Raw genomic sequence first — 23718 nt, 5'->3', positions numbered from 1 at the left:
CTCCTTGAGCTGTCACTTTCAGATGTCAGAAAATAATATTTTGCTTTGTTCTAATTCATCTCATTTGGCAATCACATAACACAATATTCTGTGCTTTTCCCCTCTCCTAAACCTCTCTTGCATCACTGAAATACTTACATGAAAATGAAATATAATGGTCCAGATTAGGCCAAGCACAATGGAAGGTTTTCCTTCAATAATGTCAGCAACATGAATATTTATGAGCTTCAGCTAAGGAAGAAAAAAAAGGGATCATTGTTAACAAAGAAAATGTTCCACCAGCTAAACTGGCTTTAGTTGTGAATTTTGAAGTTAATACTCACTGATCTGCTCTTTAAAAATGTCAAAGCATTTTCTATGTTACTTCTACATTGGAAGGTATTAAATCCTTTTTCCCGTGGCTGCGAAGCAAAAAGAACAGGTTACATCCTCAACTGTAAAATTTAATTTTATTCTACATTTTGATAAGGGAAATCCTGCAAAGATTCATAAATTGCTTTGGATCAACTTATTTCAGTGTGTTTCAGAGTCAGTGGTATAAAAATGAGTTCTTTGCAGCTCCCTATGCCCCCAGAGCGATCACTCATATGGTTACAATTAAGCATATCCAAAAATCTTTGCTGGATTTGACAAAGGATTGAGGTAATATTTTTATTACTCTGTCTTACCAGATGTTGACCTGAAAGCACTTCCAAGAGATCCAGAAGCAAATGTCCTTGCTGTATGTCTGTGTACAGGTCTGAGATAACAGAGGGAGGTGTATGCTGCAAAACAGATTTTTATCTTTTGTCATTTTGAATCCAACACACTATAAAGCATCACAGATTACTCTCTTAAAAAATGTTTAGCATCCATTACTTTGTCATCAAACTGGAATAAAAATGTTGCATCTAATCAGCCATATCCTGCTTCTTCTAACCCATTATTACATTTGAGTCTTACTCCCTTAGTCCTGCCTCTGTGTTTTACAAGGGTTATTTTAGGCCTCACTTTCAAGTATTTACATTTTTCAAGGAAGTATGTTGCAAAAGACTCCAAAATTTTGAGAAAGGGAAAGCTAAACAAAGCAGTTAATTCATATTTTGAGATCTTAATCAATATACCCCAAGTACAAATTAGAGTATAAAGCTGCATAACTAAACCTCTTTTCACGCACTTGTGATCAACACAACACAAACTTATCTTGAGCTCAGCAGCTTCTGCTCAAGGAGGGACCAAAACAGGATTACTTTTTCTTACCTGAGCAAGTCAGAGCTCCAGGAGCTGTTTTGTGAAAGCTTAAAGAGTGCCTGTGCTACTGTGTGGTTTGTCTTAATGCTCACCACTCACTCAGGTCAACTCATTAAACTCACCTTCTTGGATTGTGTAATAAAACAACACTTATCTAATCACAGTAAAACTAACTGTAAATACAGAAACTCATAAACCTCGAGACATGTGCCACAATCCACCACAAGTTTTACCACATGAGCAAGGAAGAGTGTCATCCACTTACAAACCATCTCTTACAAATGTTCCTGGACATTCACCAATATTCTGCTGTTGCACTTATTAAACGAATGCTTTCCAGGGGCTACTTTTTCCATCCAGTACCAAAAAAAACTCATACTAATTTTGTTTATTCCTAAAAACTCCATCTCCATACAGCACATCGGAATCAAAAAGACAAAGGGCATGTCTTTGCCAAAGAATCCCGTTCTTACCTTTGCCAATATTGAATTTATCCAACTAGTGAAGGTTTTCTTCTGTGTAAACTCTCGCTGCACTGGGAAATAAAAAGAAAAAAGCTGTTAATGGACAAAACGATCTGGTTTTATTTCTCCCTCACAAAAAGATGAAAGTACAGCATTCATCCCAAACATAAGGTCCATTCTTTCACATATTAAGTTACTACTTAATACCAGTTTTCCTCAACTCTTATTTTAGAGCTGCTATTTTCTTGCTTGCAGAGTTGACACTGCAAAGACCTCTACACCCACCAAGTGTACTCCACAGGATGCAGCAAAGAGCAACTAATGGAGGTTTTCTGAGAAGCTCAGCAAATACAAACAGCAGTGTGAACACATAATTTTACAAAGTATGTCTACAATAGCTCTGTCCATTCCTAAATGTTGCTTGAAAGATTCTGGGCCACAATTAGTACAAGATACATCTTGAAATTCAAGTGGTGAAAAAAAGACCAAGCCCCCTGACAGGTGAAGCAGAGGATGAGCAGGAAAGTCAGACCAGACCAGCTCCCTGGCCCTGATGATGGCCAGTGGATTACAGGACTTCTGAGTTCATCTCCCTCACAAAACCCCAGCCCATTCCCAAGACACACCACGAAAACCCTCCACACATCCCTAGGGGCTGGATGTCTGCAGCCAAGTCTGAGGTGAAAGCTAGAGGTGCTGGCCCCTGAGATTACAAACTCCCATGCCACCAGCAGCCTTTCCAAAGGCTTCTTCTCTCCCTTTCCACAACAGCCTTGACTGCAAATGTTGGGGCAAGCTTCCCAAAAACAGGTCAAAAAGCGGCAGCATCCCCTCAAGGGGCCTGTCTGCAGCTGCAGGAAGGTGGCCATCCCTGCCTTCTCCACTGGAATGAACTCCCAAAAGGCTGCACTGGTTGTTAATAGCCCAGGTTTTACAAAGCACATCCCATGGACTATTAGTTGAGGAGGGGAAGACTACACAGTTAGCAGAGCTGATGGTTTGGCTGCCAGAGGGGCTGTGTGAGGCAGCTGGAGCAGAGGGTCATGGCAACAGAGGGGCTTGGAGCTCCCATGTGCAGGGAGGCAGAGGGACCAGGGGATGCTGGTTCAGGGCCCTGGTGGGAGCACAAGAGAGGTCTGTGCATGTTCTGCCCCATGGCTTCAAGGCAGCTCCCTTGGGGGCTGTGGGTGCTCCCCCAGTGTGCATGGCCCATGGAGGGATGCAGTGGGCAAGGCACTGGGGGGTACTCACCGCCCACTTCCCAGCCAGGATAAATCCTCCTATTGCATGGGAGAGGCATCTGGGCACCAACCAGGTCATTGGCTTGCACAGAGAAACAAATCTGGGAGACAGGGTGGGAGCAGACCATCTTCTCTGCCTCTGAAGGCGTGCTCTGGCACAAAGGATTAACTGAATGCAAGTTTGACATTATAAGGCGAGTGTAAGTCTACTCAGAGTAGATATGTATGTTTTGGTAGGCTGAGCAGGATGAAGGATACCAAAAATACCAAGCCCTTGGGGAAAAAGAAAATGTTGGCTGCTCTGGGCATGAAAATGAAAACGCTACTCATGAGGAAAATGTCCCACACTTTACTACACTCTAGGAATTCACAAACACAAAGCTCAGTCGTGGCTGTCGTTTCATCATCCAAGATGGCCGGAAGGAGCTTCATCAGCTCATGCAGCACAGCAATTCTCTTGAGGATAACCCAGCCTTCTGCTCCCAACCCCATGGGCCTCCTCCAGCTTCACTGGGAGGGCGAGTGGCAACAAAAACACTGAGACATGATGTGCATCAGGGACCGCTTTGCATCCCGGAGCTAAGGTGCCTTTCAACAGCCCTACTCTCCAATCCTGTTGGAGCACAAAGCAGCCCATTTCACCCGCCTACTGCACTGGTTTGCAATGCTTTATAAGCATCACAGAGGTCATGCTGAACAGCAAGATAAGGGCAATCTGAAAGATGCAGACAAAAATGCAATAACAAAATCGTGTGTTGTTCGGGGAACAGAAAGTAAGTGCCAACATGCCACACAGACCAAACAACACCTCAAGGCTCACGCAGAGGACAAAAATAGCATGGAGATACTGGCTACATGTTAGCACAGGACCCAACCACACCCTTTAGTTAAACACCATGTGGGAGCCATTCCAATTACTCAACAAGCAATTATTGAGTAGCTGTGCTCAATTTTTATCAGCCAGGCAAGGCTGGCATTGCTCTGGCACTTGAGAAGGGGACAGAAGGCAAACACTGACTCTGTGCCTGACGCCAGTGACTCTTGCAGCTGCAGCTCTTGCCAAACACACACTACTGCTCCTGATCTGGCAAACTTGCATTTGGGGCCAGATACAGAAAGATGGTTAGGATGAGGTACTTGGTCTTGTTTTGGTTGACATCAATATCAACATGTTCATTGTGCAATATGGGCCAGATACTGCAAGTGTTGATTCACATGGGCAAGTGTCTCACCTGGTGAAAGTACAAGGCAGTTACTTCACTGCACACACCTAAGAACACTTTAAACCCTTCACTACAATGACTACAGCCACTGCCTAATGCAATCCACCAGCTGCCTTCCAAGCAGCTGCTGCCTCAGCTGCAGTGTGCCTTATTTTCCTGCCCAAATAAATAATAACAATAATAGGCTCTCCTCCTGAATTAATAACAAAACCCCACGCTTGCCAGTATTTCCCCAGCCTGTAGTGCAGCAGTCCCTGTTTCCAGGCAGGCCACAGCACACACAGCTTGATACAGATGTGCTTCTGGCACCATGGCAGGCAGTCCTATTGCAATTTTCAGGCTGAGTGTGTTTCCCTCCCAGCTCCCCTCCAACACTACTGCTCAGAGGCGCTAATGATTTAATCAAGCTCTCCAATTCTTATCTCTACCACGTGGTTAATTAATACAGATTTTTATTTTGTGAGGGTGAATGGATTCTTTGTTAGGCCTTTTCGTAGGACTCTAAGTGACCTTGGTTTCCTCTTGCCCTAGTTTTCAAAATGTCACTGACCCAGAATAGAAAAGCTATCAAAAAAACCTCTGATCATTCCTTTATTTTGGGTCAAAACTCACCAACATAAAACTAGATCCGAGAGAACAAAATAAGAACCCACTTATCTGAAAACACCAAAATCTATCACATTTCACCCCAAGTTAACAACTCTTTAGGGAGGAATACCACATACAAGCAACGTGTCACGTAGGCTACCCAAAAATCAATACACACTGCTGGACAATGCCTGTTTTATTCAGTAATGAGCCATCAACAAGTGGTACAAACCAGACTGATCATTAAGAGCACAGGGACATGGCAGGGATCACATCAGTGCTGAACTCTCTCAGGAGGAGGAGAAGAAGAGCAGAAGCACTGCCAGTCACTGTTGTTACTCTCAGCCTTCCTTTAACCGTGATACAGAAAGGAAAGACTTAAAATTAGTCTTGTCTCCTCTGCTGCCCTTTGTGCCTCCCTTCCTGCAGTGGGAGAATGGGAGCTTCAAGGAAAACACCGTCTTCTCCCTCGGCAGAAAGCTGGGGGAAGCTAATTGTGACAGAACAGATGTAGCTCATCTGTCCACACTCATCAAACACTGTCACCAAAGAGGTTTCCTTCCATCACAAGGACTGGTGTATCACTGGCAGTGAACAACTTACAACTATGTGGCTTTTTTCTTAAAAAAAACCTCCAAAAACAAACCAACAAAAAATTTAAGAAATCACTGGAATTTAATGAGCACAAGCCTTTCTGTCATCTTCCCAACTCTGTTTCACCAGAAGGAATTACCTCTCGTGTACAATATTTTTATATTTTCCTTTCACCACTGGGGTCAGCTGAGGCTACATCTCCAACAGCATCAGGGGAGCTCATCAGGAACAGATCAGCAGGGAAGAGCTGGTGTTCACCACTCAGTGTATCTACTACTGTGTGCAGGGAAGAATGGTTGTGTTGGACTAACTCTACCCTCAATGCCCACAGACAGCCACAGCACTTTCTTAGAGCATTTAAGTTACATCCAAAATAACCTTTTTGACGCACCCTGACACCTCAGAAAAATGAACTGAAGCCTGGTCTGCAGGGATAACTGGGAGAGCTCCTTCAGGACAGCACTACCGGCATGAGCTAACAGAGCAAGCAGGTACACTCAGTAAATGATCAGAACTACCAGCCCATGGAAAGGGTGAGAAATTATTTCCTGAGCCCTTTGTAGAGTTCCTTGCCTTCCACCCAGCCCCACTTTCATTTTCTGCAGACAGGAAAGCACAAGGAAAAGAGTTATTTCCAGCATTTATGTTCAACAGCATCATGTTAAGCCACTAAAAAAACAAGTATTCTTTGCAGAGTTTGAGAAGTTTATCCAAAGCTCAATGAAAATATTTCATGATGAAAATATGATGATTTCATGATGAAAATATTTCTACAGGAATGGGTCCTTTCAAATTCAAATATTGTATAAATATTAACTAAATTACTATTACTACATCTGTGCATCAAGTGGAAACTTTCCTTTCTACACTATTCCTTTCAAATTCCTTTTCCTTTTGAAAGCAAATTCTCCAATTTATCAAAAGTGCTGCATGTTCATACGAAGAGTTGCCCTCCTGGCTTTCTTTAACCCTTTTGCTGTTCTTATTGCCAGGATGCTGGAGCAGCTCTGCTCTGAATCACCACCATCTTTACTCCACAACAGCCCATGAAGTGAGGCATTGCAGTACTGGGGGCACAGACAGACATTGTAGGTTAGATTCTTAAAGGTATTAAGTCACATCATTTAGATATCAACAGACTAAGGGCTTAAGTGGCTTTTCTAATATTTTAAAGAAAATCCCCAGAGATCTGAATGTAGTGGCCTCCAGTGCCCTTCGAAGGTGCCTCAGAAGTCATCCACTTCTTAGGCTCCTTTTAACCAGTTTTTACCCAGTTATGCACCCAGCAATGCCTTTAAAAAATTGAAATTTATCTAACAGGGGAACACATTTATGTGACCATACAATATATTTTTTCTATTAGGTGTGTGAAAGGGATAAAAATACTCATGACTGATTTTTTTTAAGGCAGTGTCATGTGTCAGTGGTCTCCCCAGTGCCATCAGCCCCATCACATGCCACAGAGCTGAGTAGTTTGGGAACGGCAGACCAGCCCCTCTCCTGGGCAGCACAAACCTGGCACAAATTCCCATGCAGCTCCTACGGGAGCTTTTCAATCTGTAAAGGTCAGCCTTGAAAAATCACAATAAACATTTAATGGACTTTTTTGATCATTATGGTTAAAGAGAGAAAACCCCATAGCTGTAATAATGGCCTCAACAGATGAGACACACAGAACAAAAAAAAGGAGGGTAAGAATTAGTTTACCTGACTTCAATGAAATTAGAGGGTGTCGAAAAGAAATCCCCCTTTGCTCAGAGATGAGTACAATCTACTACAAGCTGCACAACAAAATCTATCCATACACATCTCTGTATCTTCAATTTCACTTGAAGAGAAACATTGCATAAAAGATTAGACATATCTGCATGAAAATAGCACCACTCACTTATATCATTAAACTCTTAAAAAACTCTCTTCAGTTTTAGCAGCCACATTCCTATATGATCATCCTTTGAGTAACAGTAACCAACAGTAACACACACACACAGAGATTAGTAAATGGAGCCAGAAATTAGGACCCCTGCAGTTAATTAAACAGTGAAAGAATAAGTATATGCCCCAAACTCCAACATCTAAAACACACTCTCTTGTGTTTGAATTAGCTCAGCAAGCATGAAAAGAAAAGGGAAAAGAGTCCTGCACAGGCTTGGTGGGAAGTGTCACACATGGAGGGAAGACAGAGGAACGATTTGTGCCTCAGAGGAAAAGTGGAGGTTGGATCATCCCACAGGTAAAGACATTTACATTCTGAAAGCAAAAAGTAATCCTGCTTCAGAGTGCCACAAACCCTGTTCAGTCTCTGCTGTAGCCATCCATCCGTGAGCAGCTGCACATTCCCCCCGCTGCAACCTCACACTCCTGCTCATCCCCAAAGAGCAGTTCCATCTCCAACAGCTCTCAAAGCTGCCATGGAGCCCTTCTCTGACTAAGGAGATGACCTACCTCCGCATCTCAAGCAGCCCAAAACAGCTGGGGATGTTGACTGTGCCTCTTCAGTCTGAGCACCAGGCTGGACCCTCTCTGGGGCCAGCCCATAATGCAGCGCTGGGAGGGAAATACGGGAGGAGGAGACACAGGACAGGGATCCTGCTCTATTCCTCCCATCTCACTGACAGCCAAACCCTGAGCTCCTGCCTGCCCCCTCCTGTGCCAAAAGTGACTTTAGTTCTCACAGATGGTCTGTGGCACAACGGAGCATCTCCCTGGCAAGCACCCTCTGCTCACCAAAACGCTTGCAGCCTGTCTGGCAAGAGAAACTCTTCTCTTTAGTATTCCCTCATTGGATATATCCATAACAGATCCAGCTCCAGACTTTTCACCTACATTTTTACATGGCTGTGTAAGGACACAAGCAGCTTTGCAGCCCTTCTCAAGTTGTGATGCATCAGAAAACTGGGAGAAAGAAGAAAGATGCTAAAGGAAAGGGCACAGATAAAGTTGATCTTAATCTTATTTAATTTTATTATAATATCCAGGACAGAGGAAAGGAAAAAGGAAAATAAAAGAAGCCTCTCAAGTGCTGCCATCATGCATTTTCATAGCAATTTCCATTTTCTTGGCAGAGAGGGAAGGGGTAACTATTACTCTCTCATCTGGTAAAGGTTAAAGAGCAACACACAAATCTGAAAAGATACATATATAAGGTTTTATATTTGCCCAGCTTTTTAATTCAGCCTTGTGATTTTGTGACTAGCTTAATCACTTGAAAATATCTGGAGATGGGACCATTAGAAAATATATTGCTTTCATTTCTTTACCCATTTTCTTTGTGTTTTTCAAGTTTCATTAAATCTCCATAAAACAATTAGCTGACAAGAAAGATGCACTGAGAACAAAGTTAGATTTCTATCTTTTTTTTTCCAGTGCATTTTTATGGCATTTTCTAGGTCCAACACTATAAAGCAAAGTGAATGTTCACCCTTTAACACTCTTCTACCTAAAAATACACTAACAGAAATTCCACTAAATCAAGTTTTTATACTATTAAGCCATCAGCAATAAATTAACAGGAATTTCATAATAATTAGAGCTACTAAGTAGTAACCTCTTCACTAATTACTTAAAGGAGGTTGGTTTTCCCCTTTCCTCCTTTTTCTTCCCAAAAGTGCTCTCCTCGCAAAGGACTGTAACTAAAATCACAGTCAAACATACTTAAAATAACATAGGTGGTGGTGAAGGTAAAACAAACAAACAAAACAAAGCTAACCATTTTGTTACATTTTTTAGGCATTAACTTCACAGAGTTATATGACCAGTCAAATTTACACATTAAGTTGATCTTGTCCTAATTAACCAGACTAGACAAGTGCTCTATCCCCAGTGGACGCCTTTCAGGAAAAGTGGAAGATTGGATAACAAAGAATTTAAAAGTAGATTAAAATATGAGCAAGATATAGGCTACATCCAGACTAGATCTCACTCCTGCTTTTTCCCCTATTTGTGTATGTCTCCTGTTACACCATTATACAATGCTGGACATATTCTTTGAAGCCATATCCTAGCAATTTAAAAAGCAGATCGTAAGTTTCACATCCAACTTCAGCCACACAAAATGTAAGCTGCTTTTCTGACAGGTACAAGCAGCTGCTCCTTGAATCCAAGATTTCTATAAAACGTCTCCAGGTGAACCTGAAAATTTAAAGCACTCGAAAATCTCTGACTGCTTTGCAAATCTCATCCCAAGATTCCTATTAATGGAAAAACCTGTTTCCTTGAGCGACCCCATTATTCTTAGTTGACTTTTGCTACCACAGATCTATAAGCAGAGCTACTAATGGTTCCTACACATCATATTAGAGAGTGTCTGTGGTGCTGCCTCACAGCTGTATTGCCATTTGCCTCTTTGACCCCGAGCAGATGCTGCAGAGCCACAGCTCCACACACATAACGTGTCAGTACTATTTGTTTTATCTCTGATCATCACAAAAATTCCTTCTGTCATTTCTGAGGGATGTCCCTGGGTGTTTTACAACAGCCAGGCACAGACATCTTGGCCCCAGATTTGCAGCATGTTCATTTCAGCATAATCAAGGAGCTCAAATTATGACAGCAAAGGAATACAGTCATTTCAATTTTACTAAGCAGGGCTCCTTCAGTGAGATATTGACCAAAAAACTCAACTGTTATTCAAAACAAACACCAGTTCAACTTTTCAGAAAAAAACGTGAATTTCAAAATTGCACATAACTTTAATTCTGCCTTAAAGCTACAGAGTATTTTCCAAATCTGTTTCCCGACAACAGTCTCTCCACCAAAGGCTGAGTTTGACTGGCACAACAAATGTGTGTCTGACAGGCTGGGCTCGCTGCAGCAGTCACACCAGCTCCTGTCTGCTACAAGTTTTTGCTTGTTCTCCTGAAAAAGTAATACTGAAGCAAAATGGAAGAAAATCCACCCTTAAAGACGCTTGGCTTTAGCCCACTGATAACACTCACTTGTCACAACACATGGCTCCAGTGACAACGTTAGTGCAAATTGCAGAAGTGACTTGGCAGAATATTCTTTTGCACCATCTGTTTTAAACATATTTTCTCTCACCTAAGCACTATAGAAATTTCACTGCAAGTGACTTAAGAGGAAATATCTCTGTGGAAACATGAGTTAGCCCATCTATTGTAGAATAACCAGGCTCTAGACATGAAAAACCTGCTTTCCAGAAGCGCTAGTCCTCCACTGACTGGGCTAGCCTTCTCCATAGGCCTCCATAAATATGTTCAGAGGAAAGTCAACCTTCCCAGAAAATTTTTATAGAAGGAAATTCAACATGTGATTAAGACAAACCCAAAAGGCCTGTCTGAGAGGCCAGCTTGGACACACCCACAACTGTCCAGGTAGACACCATGAAACTGGAACGACTGAAAATCAGCCAGTGAGGATTTCCTTAATGAGTTCTAACTCATAGCAAGTAAGGATGAAAGATTCTAACCTATAAGAAATTTATTTAGAAGCCACAAACATTCTGTCCACTTGCAGAGGATATAGCAGTAAAACGAGAAAAACAAATAAAATAAAATACTATTGTACTTACCAGCCTCATTAAGACAGCTTAATACAAACAGCTAATTGTCAGCAGACTGAAAATAAGGAAACTAAAGAAATGGCTTAACTGGTGGTGGTTCCTTTGAAAAAGGTTTACAGCAACAAGTATTCCAAGTAACAAAATACAAGAACCAATGAACGCACCTGTGCCAAAAAAGGCAACAAGATCTGAAAATACCCCAAGCAAGTACTATGAGAGCTGTTATCTTTCATTTCACTGCTGAAGAGTCTCTCATGAAACACAGAAACCTCTGCAAAGAAGCACCAACACGAACTAACTACACCCATCATAACATGAGTTTATACAGGTTTCTCAGAACTCTCTTCAACGTGGACACATGGTCACAGATCTTTGACAAAAATCTAAATTAAAAAGGCACAGAAAACGGCAGTCACTTACCTTGCAGCGATAGATGGAGATCATCTATTTCAGAGGAAGCCTGCTCCTCTGTTGAGGCAGATGACTGTTTTGATGCCATATTGAATTCTATGAAGATTCTTTAATCAATTTCCACACTGAAATTATATAAAAAAATGAAAATCAGTACAGTGTTACATGAAAATTGATGATGCTCAATGATGATGTGGTACCAAGACATCTATTTTGGTTTGGGTTTTCTTTCTCTGGTCAGCTGTTTCCTTCATCTATACAGAACAAAGCAACTCTTCCTATGGCAGGAATCCAAACATTGGTCCTTAGACTCTTTTTTAATGGTGGCCAACACAAACCATGGATCCCAGAGGGTCTGGCCATGAAAACAACAGCACGAGGATTAGGAGAATTCAAACACAGTTGCTTTCTTTGAGAAAGCCAAAGTGACAAAGGCTCACAGTGCCTTCTGCAGACTTGTAGCTGCCAAACCTCATCTTTTTAATCTTTGCACTTTTCAGATCTCCCTTCCTGCCTGCATAATTGTTGCAGACTGAAAACAATTTAGGCAGCCTCTGCAGAGATTAGGGTGAAATGCAAAGGCAGTGGTTATCATATGAGAATCAATGCAACTGCTGTCCCTGTCTGATACCTTTGTTACTCCTCAACATGCAGGAAGGAATTTCCTTTTCCAAATCCTCAATATTCCTCTTCTTCTTCCCCAATCTCTAATGCAACTTTAGAAAATTACCTGCTCTTTTTTTTAAAAATAAACAGTGTTACTGGTACTGCAGTAGCTGTATTGTTCAGTTTGCCACTGTAGGAAAAACTGCATGTTTAAGATACACATTGATGTTTATCAAGAATGTAAAAGCTAAACAAACTCAAAAAGAAATTAAGTTGAAAATTAAATAAGAGCTCATCCTGAAGCTTTGTTACCTAAACAACTGTAACCTTTTCACCAGAACTACTAGGATTTCCACATCATATATTAATAACTCATCTACCAAGTATATGTCAAAATAAAGGGTGTGAATAGATGAGTCAGGAAATAGAACATTAAAGAATGCCAGAGAAATTCTTACATTCATTCCCTTGTGCTCATGAATCATGAGGCAGCCTTTGTTTACTCCACTCTATACTACTTTCCCTCACTCCCTGCCTCCTTCTCTGCACAGGAAGGACAACACATGCATTTCATGAGGAGCTATTCAATATTTTGCTTTCCTCACCCTGAACAATGTGTTTTATCCAAGAGCTGCTCTGATGACAGGATTATTGAGTTCCTCACAAGACTTTCTATGGCACTCACCACCCTGGCATCTGAACACTTCACCAGCATCAATCAATTCACATTTATAGCACCCATGTGAGACCAGGGGTTATTGCTCACATTTAGAATCACAGAGCAGTTTGGTTTGGAAGGAACCATCTAGTCCAACCCCCCCACTATGGGACACCACTGACGACAAGCAGAGGCACAGAAAGAATAAGGGGGGAAAAAAGTCCCTGGTTTTCCACAGAAACAGATATTAACTCATACAAATGAAGCACTGATTCCAAGTGCTGCAGTGAGTGCCAGCACTTCTGCAAGTCACCACTAACTTACAACTACAGCTTAAAGCACCAGATTCAAGAAAGTGGAGTTCTAGCTGGGGCAGATAAAGGTGAGACATTATTAGATAATCAGAGAAAAACATATTTTACAAGAGTTTGGCTTGCTTAGCCTAGCAAAAATACGAGGAAAAGGACCAACTTGCCCTTTGGGCAGGCACAAAATGAAAAAACAAGTCAAGCCCTGAGGTTACGATGGAAATAAGATTTCTCAACAGCCAAGGAAGCCAACAAGATGCCAGGCTGCATCAACAAGGGCATCACCAGCAGAGGTACAGAAGTCATTATCCCTCTCTGATCAGCACTTGTCAGCCCACATCCAGAATGCTGGGTTCAGTTTGGGATGTACAAAAAATTATAGAGACAGACCGGAGAGAAGAGCCACAAAGATGACCAAAAGACTGTGAGGAAAGGCTGAGAAAACTGGTTTTGTTCAGCTTTGTGAAAAGAAGGCTGAAGGGAGACCTTATTACCATGTTCCAGTGTTTAAAGAATGGCTACAGGGATGATGGAAACTCCCTTTTTACAAGGAGGCACAATGAAAAGATGAGGGGTAACAGGTGCAAATACCTGCTGGGGAGATTTCAATAAGACAGAAAAGGGAAATTTTTCACAGTGGAAACAATCAGCCACTGGATTAGTCTGTCCAGGGAAGTGGTGGATTCCCCAACACTGGCACTGCTGCAATTTGGCTGAACAAGAAGCTGTGCTGTCTTGTCTGGACCATGATTTTATCATGAAGATGATCCTTGAGGTCCCTTCCAACCTGGCCTTCTATGATTCTGTGATAAATACTGGGCTCTTGCAGGAACTGGGCAAGGGCTGAGCAAGAACCCAGCAGTGCTGCCTATGCCCAAGGAGATACAATCTTTCCTGGGAAACTCCTTTTTTTCTCTCAAGATTAAGCAATACAAACACCAAGTCTGAAAATGCAAAATGTCAGGTGGCCTTAATTTTGGTTATCACTAAGTCTTGAATTTGACTTTTTGATCCCCACATTGAAGGTGATGACAACCCAAATGGGAAGCATGTCAGCCAAATCCAAACCAGCACCATCGTCATGGAATCTGCAGCTTTTTGCTGCCAGGACACAGGGACAGTCGGCTGCATTCCCTCCACCCTGAGTTTTCCAGGGGTCAAGTGGAAAGGCAGACCTTCAGCGATACTGAAGAAATAGTAAATCCTGGGCAACAGTGAATTTCTGCAGGTGAAATCAATGGGCCTGACTCTATTTGGACCTAAGGTGATAACTCAGATTGGGTGTCCATGTAAAGGAGGAGTGACAGGACTAGAAGCACCATCATTGCCACATTGGCATAAGCCACAAGCAAGACATCCCCAAAACAATGTACATGTGCACGTTCCTGTGGTTCTGGGACACACTCTCAATGTAAGTGGCAACACTTGCCCTTTTCCTCCTTAACATGTTTATTCTCATTTTTTTAATTTTATTTTAAGTTGAATGCTATTTAAGGATTTTCTTTTAAAGGCAAAAAAGCAGCATAAAATATCCCAAACATACATATCTGTTTCAAGCATCCAAATTTGAAATGATGAGATAGGCAGAGCCAAGTCATGTTCACCTAATTTGCATGATGCTAAAGTCACTGGGAACACAGACCAGAGAAAGGGAGCAGGATCTGGCATTAAAATTCCACTTTTTAAAAATATGCAAGAGTCATGAACAGCATAGGTGGATGTTCCATAAACAACACAAAATATATTTTTAGTTTTTCTGTGATTATTTCTTCTCTGTCCCCATCCCTTGGCAGCTACAGCAACCACAGAGCACACAGTGACTCCTTTTATGTGCTTGTACTGCACTCCATGTGGTGGGACCCCAATCTCAGCTCAGATCTCTTAAGTATCAAAGTAGATGAAACTAATAAAACTTGCAGCATTTCAAAGCAGAAAGTATGTTGAGCTCTAAAGCATGAATTAACTTTAATTAAGTTTCTTCATTTATAAATTAATTAAATTACAGGACATGATCATAGAACACATAAAGGGAGAAAGGGATATGCTCTTATTTTCTTTTAAAATCAACTTATGGCCTCCTCTCCAAAAAGATGGGAATTTCGAAACTTTTTTCTTTTAAACACAGACATCCACTCAACAAATCCACAGTGGAGGTTATGAAAGTACACAGCTAATACCAGGTAAATTTATGCTAAAGCTTTCAAGTCCCTGAAACCCTCAATTCTCCATCCAACACAGCACACACATTTTGCCCTGCCCCAAAAGAAGACTCCACAAGTGCTTTGAAAGGGAGACACACACAAACACACACACACTCTTGGAGGACACACCTGTAAGGATTAGTCATCTTTAAAATGTACAAGGTACAGATTTTCTGAGAAGGGATTATACAGGGGCAATATGATAGTCACTTTGTCCTCCTTCCTGCCCCAGATCTCATTCAAATAAAGCATATCAAGTGTAACTATATCATTGCAGCCTTTGAAGAGTCTAAAACCATCAGGCTGTGGGTAAGACAACTCAGCAATGCTTTTCATAGGTGGTAGGAACAATAATCCTTTCTACTTCATATTTAAGTCAGTTATTTTGTTTCATAGCAACTCAATGAATTGCAGAGCTAAACCAAACACTCCACTTCCATGAAATGCTGGACAACCAGGAGATATATACACCCTTAGTGCAAAATCAAGTGCTTTCAAATGACACCTTAACAGCAGGGATAAAAGGGAAGATGAAGAGAATGACCTTGCCTTTCCCTCTCTCTGCTGAGTAGCATTAACACAGGAAAGCAATAACTGCTTACACCTTGGGATAACCTGTGAAGTATCACAGACAGTTGCAGGAACACTGGGACCTTATTTCCAGTGGATTTGTTTCCTGTGGATTAATTTATGTGAATTGCACCAGAGCTCTTGTGCAAGCTCATCTTTCCTTCAACACAGGAGAAGTCCCCCAAGAAAGGTGCATTAGGAATGTCCTCCTCAAGAGGAAAGCTTTCCATGGTGTTCTCCAAGGGAGTAAATTCTTGGCCACCCGGGCTCAACCTGCAGCTCAAATGGTTCAACTGTCAACAAAATAAGGGCAATCATAAGACTCAAATCCCCACAATAAGGGCACTCATAATCAAATCCTTCTTCCCTTACCTCCTCCATTACTTCCACAACGGGCACCTAAAAACATTGGTGGAAATTATATCAGCCCAGTTGTATCATATCAGTTCAACTCGAACTTTTCTTACTTTCCCAAATTCAGCTGAAATTAGCAAGCAAAAAAGTCCTGGATATTAACACACAAACAGGCACATTGATAAGAGAAACCTCAGAGCAGATAGAGGACTGCAAATCTCAATGAACTAACCTAAAAATAATCATACCCAGGCTTTACATTGCATTATCATAATAGATAACACTGATTTAAATACCTTGTCTCCAGTGAGGCTTAAGTCCTAATGAGACCTAAGAGATGCTCTTCTTAAGCACAGTCTTTATAAGGACATTCTTGTCTCAGAAGAAAGGGGGGAAAAATAGGTTCAGATGGATTTAGAGGATTCATTAGAAAGGATTTCATAGCCTTAACATTAGTTCACATCAGGGTGGTTAGCAAACCTTGTTTTTCAGCTGTTCCAAGTACCACAGATGGCAAGTTTTCACTGTATGAAAAAAACAGCAGTTACACAGTACACTCCTTTCTGTGAAACCACTGACATTTTCAAAACAATGTATGTAACCATAGCTCAAATAGAAAAAAAATGTATTCCAATAATTATTTAGGGTTACTTGTACAGAACAGGCATGCACAGCATTTAGAAGGCAAGGTAAATTAATTGGTGTGATTTTCATAATGTTCCAGTTCGGAGTGTTTTTAGCCCCAGAGTTTAAAGGCAACTCTTGCATGTCCCTGCACAGATGTACCCTCATGGCCCTCCCCATGAGCCAGTCTTGAAAAATCATATGGCATGAAATTAACTCAGTTATGCACTCCTTGAAGCTGAAAGCAGAAGAAACCTTACAAAAAAGCCCAGCTCAAAGTACTTGAGTATTGTAACCCACTGTTAGTAAATCCTGGCTTCAATGGTTTTGCCTTTGCAGACAAGTCCCATGTTTTCCCACTTATGCTGCCTACATGTTCTCCACTGGTGTTGCAATAGGAATTACAGACATCTTTGCATGGCATCTCCAACCGCTTGTTTTCATTCTTCCTCCTTTGAAGTGCCACTGATTATTTATGACCCACTCGGGGACTCAGAGACTTTCCCTCCACAGAGGCCTCTCCATGTAAACTGAAGTCTGTTCCTAGCAACAGATTATTATTACTCATGTACTCAGCCGAGCCAACACCATGAACAGGAACGGCAGATTTTTATCTTTGCTGAACCAGTCCAAAGGAAGTGGAGCTCCACAATGCTGATGGACTGAAGACCCTTTCCTTTTTGGCTATTAACAAAGACTTCAGTTTATTTTACATTCAGAAAGCAGCAGTAACTTCCAGTCTTGAGCCTTGCAAAGTGCTACTGAGCCACCTTCTTTTGGTAAACTATCTTTCTGCAAGTCTGCCACAGCCTCCCCTAAAGGCAAATTGCTGGCATCCAAATCAGGACAATATGACTCAAAAATTATCATAGAAAACCCCATCAAGCTGGCTTGGTTTTTGCTTTTTTATAATATTTTCCTTTTCCCTCACTTCCAATGTACTCACACCTCTGTTAAGTCTGACAAGTTCACACAGCACTTCAGTTTGATGGTCCTGCTTTCCCCTCAACACTTCATTTACAAGGGTTTCACCATTTTTTCACCCAGTGTCATGGGTGGGAAGAAAGGTCTGTTTAAATCATGCATTTTCTGAGATCTCTGCATTTAAACATTCTTTTTTCTTAAGGCCCTTCTCCCGACTGAAGTTCATCCCTTCCACATTTAAAGTGCTTGCCAACACTGCTCTTGTGGGACAACTCAGACTGTATCAAGTACACAGCTGGAATGGGATCACACAGCAAACATACTGATCCCCTTCCCTTTAGAGCCAGATCCTCGGGAAGCAAAAATCAGGAACCAGCATTGACAGATCTACCTTGACTTCCCCACTCAAGGAACTGACAACTTCTGTTTGGCAGAAAAAAAATATTTGCCGCTATCCAGGAAGCAATAATGACATATTCTCTGTTCTTCCCTGGAGGAAGGAAAGTGTTTCCATTAGGTTTCCATCCCTTTGAAGGTGATACAGAAAAGAGGCTGTAGCCTTCTGATCCTCCATAATACCCAGCAGCAGTCAGATGGGTATCAGCCAGTCCTCTAATAAGTGGTATTAGTGCATGTAGCATCAGAGAGACTCTGCACTGCCTGGGATGATGCTGAAACAAGCCTGGCCTTGGGTATTCCTGTGCTATCAGTAGCTGGAAAGGAAGGAATCAAAAAGAAAAGCTTGGAAAAGACTGAACAACTCTGCTCAGATAGAACCAAGCCAGGAAGTGTTAGACAGATCTGCGAGAGACCAAGCCCAGAGAGCATTAAACCTCCAGGAGATTCAGAGCTGGACATAAAGGTGCATCCCAGTGCCACAGAAATAGTGTTGTCTCATGGGAACTGACAGTCTCGAATCATATGCACAAGTAAGGACTTCTCCAAAGAATAAGGGCTGCAAGACCAAGACATCTCTTATTAGTTTATTTATGACAATCAGAAGCAGTACATTTTTGTTATCCAGGGACTTCCCAGGGATCTATTTATAGTTTTTGAGAACTTGCCAGGACAAGTATATGAGTATACAAAAGTCACAACACTTTTTTAGGCCAGCAAAACTTGCTGGGTTGTCTTTGACTTACACATCTGTAATGCTTCCTGTGACAGAAGCACAATGGACCTTCTCATTGCGTTAATCAATTTAAAAAACACAGTTAGGAAAGTTTCTTGATCTTTTCTTTCTTTTTGGGGGGTGGTAGTATATCAGTCATCCTGGTACAATTACACAGTTTGACAACTGCACCACCTCCATGCTGCTGTTAACACACACAGAGAAATGCTTTTATTAGCAGAGCTAAGCCTTGTTCTCACAGTCTGACCCACAGAGGTGCACGATGCAATTACTTGCCCTCGGAGTAAAAGCCTATCTCACATTTATCTGTTCCCAAGTGGAGAGGCAGTACCAAAGCATACTTAGGAAAGTTGCAGAAAACATTCAGTTTTCAACTGGTTTCCAAGACTTTCCACATTATTAATAAAAACAAGAACTGCTCAAGACTCAAAATCAATTGTTAATATAAAAAGGGAGCGGGGTGAATGCCTGGAGGCTCAGGAAGCTGATGCCATGCCCTTCTATCACCCCAGAGTCCATTGCTGGAAGCCAAAAATATCACAGTGACTTCACGATTCCACCAAAATCGAGGGTTGGGGTGGCAATTCCATCTCCAAAACACACAGCCCATGAGCACATCCCAGCCCAAGTCTACCTGTGAAATGTCCAGAGGCTCCAAGCATGTGCAAAACCCCATGTTGTTTGTACAATGAGCTGCTGTGAGGCCAGAATGGGAAAGCTTTCCCAGAGCAGGGGTTGCTTCGTTTCCCTCCCCCCCGCGCAGCCACCCCAGCCCCAAGGCCACTTCCCACAGATAAGGGGACTGAGGGGAAGGGTTATCATAAAAACAACAGGAGAAACACAGGCTGGCTCCAGATTTGTGCCCTACCTGGGAAGCACAGCCAGTGCATAAACACGACCTCTTCCTACGCACTCGGTTAACTAGGAAAGCAGGCAACAGGATGGTAATTGCTGTCACTTCACCTCCTACAAGCCTTTCTCCACGTTCACACAGCAGACATCCCCACCTGACCCCCTGCCCCAGCTACCTGGGCTCAGGTGAGGTCTGGGGCCACGCACAGCTCTGAGTGGCCATGCCCTGCCTGGTCCCGTTTTGGCAGAGGGAGCAGCGTGGGCACGGCAGGGCCGGCGCCGCAGGGCTCAGACAGACCTCTGACCTTTAGCTGGGCAGTTCCCATCCAAAGAGCTCGTCATGGCCCTTCCTAGGGCTGCCTGGCCCTGAGTCAGACTTTACAGTTGCGAAGGGAAGGGGGAGGGAAATCGCCTGCAACCAGAGCAAGTTTAACTCTCATGCCTGATTAGAACGAACTGGACAACAACACTGCCGGTTTTAACCAAGCAAGAGGCATTGCAAGAAGTTCTTTTTATTTGCAAGTGTTTCTTTCCTTCCCCCGGATTGCAATTGAAATTCTTTGGTTAGTGTTTTAATAGAGACTCACAGCCAGCTTACCATTAACACTGGAGCCACCTTACATGGTAAAGGTATTTAAATGTATTTAAAATAGCAATGTATAATAATTATACCTGCTTTGCATTAATGACATGATATTAATAGCAATCAGGCTCCTAGTAACATTCTGCCTTTGAAGGGATACAAATGTTTCCTTTCCACTACCTTCCTATTTCCCTTTTTCCCCAAATAAAGGAAAGTCCAATGGTTAACAAATATTATTCTCCTGAGTGAAGTTTGCCCAAGTAATAAAAAGCCTGGAGTGCCTCAATTAAATCTTGAGGCTGTTCAGAAAGATCTTCCTGAAAAGCAGCAATCTGCTTTTTCAGGAAATTTAGAAAAAGGAAAGCTAGGGATAGTGGCAACCTCAACACAGGAGTTTTCACTGAAGCAGGGACTTGCTCTAATTGAACAAAATCCCTGGAAGCAGCAGCACAATGTTTGCACAACAGACCAGAAGACAGAGCCATTGACGGTGTCGGGAAAGGGAGGAAAGTGGAACACAACATGGATTTGGGAGCCAAAAGAGAAAGGGCATGTCTCATGCTAAACCTATCTGCTTTGGCAGTATTCCTGCAAAGATCACGAACATGTTTTGATCACTAAATATAGCAGAGAAAAGGAATCTACTGCAAGTAGCTCTCCCCAGCAGTGCTCGCTGTTTTACACGGGCAGAAGGAGAACACAAAGGAGAGATTTGTCAAGCAAAAGACAAATGAAGCTTGCCAAATTTGAAGGGCAAATTACAATTTAAATGATAGGTCCTATCCTGGGAGCTATGAATGTATCAGCTTCTCTCCCAAGCATGTCCAGCTGAGGCTACAGCAATGCAAACTACTGCTCTTCCCCCAGCACACCTCTGCTCTGTCTTGGAGGGGCCACCTCTCCCAAGAGCAAGTTTTTCATGTCCCTTTAATTCTTCCAGCTGAAAATTCCCTTCAAAGTGCTGCTCAGGGTCTTGTTTGTTTGTTTTATGTCTGCTGTCCCACATACTTCAAGGTTTGTGGGCAGAGCAGCCTTTCTACAAGCACAGCCTGTGCTGGTTTTTCACACATGAAAGAGGCCCCTTGACAGTGGCATCTCCCACGCTGACAGTGCAGGACCCTCTCCACTAAGGAAAACACTTTCCTTTACCACTTCAGACAAATAAAATGTCTTTCCCTTGACTTTTAAAGAATTAGTTGCTTTAGGGGGAAAAAAAAGACCAAGCCACAAACCTAAATCTCTGATTTATAGCATTAGTTTCAAGCCTGTAGAGTAACTTTTTGTGTGCAATGAAAACCAGGCCAAACACTGTTATTCCTACCAGTGCTGATGCCAGAAAGGACCAAACAGCACATAGCCCAAGAGAAAGAACTTGGTGTTACATAGTAACCTGCTAGAATAAGCTATTCTTGCTATAAGAAAATGAAATAAAAAATACAGATGTAATTGCAAAGCTGAGTATCCTGAATCAGAAAGAGCTTAGACTAAAGCATGACTTACTCATGTCACGCACTCATTCCCCTTCTGCACATGCAGGATGCCAGTCTCCTCATCCAAGTCTCAATCACAGAGTATCCAGGCTGCTTTCTTTGAGAATCAGGATTTCTTACAACGGAGACAAACCAGGATGAATGCCCATAAGCCCCGTGCATCTCCCTTGCTGAAAGGCACCAGCATAACTAACACAAAAGCTACTTATAGACAAGTTCAGTCAAGCAACAGAGGACGTGTTGCATAAGCAGAGGTGCCCTCCCTCCCATCCTCGGCTGGTCCAGGCAAAGCAGGTGAGGTAAGACACGAGCCACAACTCCTGCCCCAGCCAGCTCCAGCCCACTGAGGCGTGTTCCTGCACAGTCTGCAGGGACGCACCTCTCGGAGTCACTGTCCGGAACGAAACCCCAGCAGGGAGATGGCGTGTGATCACCAGAGCAGGCCCTTGGAACAGGATATGCTTCAATTTCCTCACAATCCACACACTGGCTTTCACTACAGTAAACTCCTGGACTGGCTTTCTGTAGAATTTTTCCAAGCAGAAACTTGTTCCAAGTCACCTCCAAGCTTTGCAAAGGCGATGCCTTCACTTACTAACATTATCTGTAAAGCCATTCCAAGGCCACCTGCAGCACTAGTAAGGCACAACTGCTCTGCAGGAACAGTGTTTGCTCATGCTACATTGCACAGATATCAGCTTCCTTCCCCTTAGGAATTCCTGAGGTGCCCTGGGCATGTAATTGGGAAGAAAATCCACATTTTTCACTTCTCCAAAATGAATCCATCTCTGCTCTTGATTCCCTCTTACAAAAACAAGCTCTGCTTTTTAATCCCAGAGGTATTTCATCAGCAACATCCCACCCAGTTCTGCGTAAGAAACAATGCTGCAAACACTCTATCAGACACTTTTTTCTCTTAAAAAACCCCACCAAACAACCCTAAACCTGTCAGCCTGCTAACTGTAAAACCACTTGTTACAGTCCAAGTGGTTGATGAAGCAGAATGACAATGCCAGGAAATACCTGGAATTGATCTTCAATGTTTATTTTTGGAGACTGGCTTTTCTCCCAGCTCTCATTTAATAGTTTGCTCTTTCCCTCCTCTTCCCAGTTGTTCTTTCTGGAATCAAATTGCAATCTGTTTCACCTCCTGGAGTTCACCCACAGACCCCCTAAGTAGAACTTGAGGAATAAAATCCTGGCTTAGACAACACGTTCTTTCTATTTCATGGCTATCATATTCTTTCTCATGTATCAAGACAGATAGGAGAATGCTCTGGTATTTGTCTGCAATCAGACTTGCACAGGGTCCATTTAACACTTGGTACCTGCCTGTGCTTCATATCTGCTACACAAACAAATTCCTTCAACAAAGTCTCTCCCTAGACACTCAGCACACTTAGCAAAGAAGTCTTTCTGCTGTAAACTAGTTCTCTGCACAGGAGGAATTTTATCCTTAGCCTACCTGGGTTACATGCACACATAAAAGTTAGGCTTTTTCCAGAAGAACTGGCAATTTCTTTTCCAGAATGCTAAATAGCACGGTGATGGCAGCCACACTTCAGAGGACATCTGGGCACAGCTCTCTGTGTAGCTGCAAAACTCCCTGAGATTTACATTTAGGTGTCCATACATATATATATTGCATAGTTTGGACATGTCTGTTTAAAGAGTTTCCACGCACCACTCAACCACCACAAAATAACCACCCATGCTGTCCTGGGCCACCACCAGCCTGAACTGTGGCACATTTACTCCAAGGTTTAGCTGCTTGTGATCGAGAGCACACACAGTCACCCCCAGCAGCCTCATGAATGCACAGTAATTCAGATATGTGCCTGAAATATGGATTTTTGCAAGAGAAAGGGCAGGGAGAAAAGAAGATGAGCCTATATAATTTGCCAAAGGTTTTCACCCAAAGGACGGGAGTACCTACCAGGTGCTGTGCATCACTGAGAGCCAGGCTGTCAGTCTCACCCCCAGGAGAGCAGCAGGTTGCAAGGCAGTTGTGAGGAGCTCAGAGAGGGGAAGGAGCACACTCCTGGGAGCTCAGAGCATCCTCATTGCTTCCACCTCTGCCACTAACCTGATGTGCGACCTTGAAAAAGCCACTCCACAAATCCCCTCCGGCCTCTTATTTACAG

The 23718-nt window shown here is 42.6% G+C and overlaps 1 protein-coding gene across 4 annotated transcripts in view; it reads right to left on the bottom strand.

Moving 5' to 3' along the window:
- Positions 1–23718, bottom strand: part of SYNE2 (spectrin repeat containing nuclear envelope protein 2) — a 181876-nt gene that overhangs the window by 152441 nt on the left and 5717 nt on the right. For 3 of the 4 annotated variants that reach the window (XM_071557344.1, XM_071557346.1, XM_071557347.1), the window contains exons 2-6: positions 11282–11397; positions 1704–1765; positions 669–764; positions 324–401; positions 139–231 (exon numbers count right to left, since the gene is read on the bottom strand). In XM_071557344.1, the coding sequence (XP_071413445.1) occupies positions 139–231; positions 324–401; positions 669–764; positions 1704–1765; positions 11282–11360 (408 nt within the window). In that variant the 5' untranslated portion in view covers positions 11361–11397. Of the gene's footprint in view, positions 1–138; positions 232–323; positions 402–668; positions 765–1703; positions 1766–11281; positions 11398–21584; positions 21736–23718 lie in introns of those variants that run through there. The other variant, XM_071557345.1, reaches the window with a different exon arrangement.

Source organism: Pithys albifrons, chromosome 6 (assembly GCF_047495875.1).
Source record: "Pithys albifrons albifrons isolate INPA30051 chromosome 6, PitAlb_v1, whole genome shotgun sequence".
Lineage (NCBI taxonomy): Eukaryota > Metazoa > Chordata > Aves > Passeriformes > Thamnophilidae > Pithys > Pithys albifrons.
The sequence above is the reverse complement of the archived record's forward strand: the minus strand, read 5'-3'. Positions and strand labels throughout refer to the sequence as shown.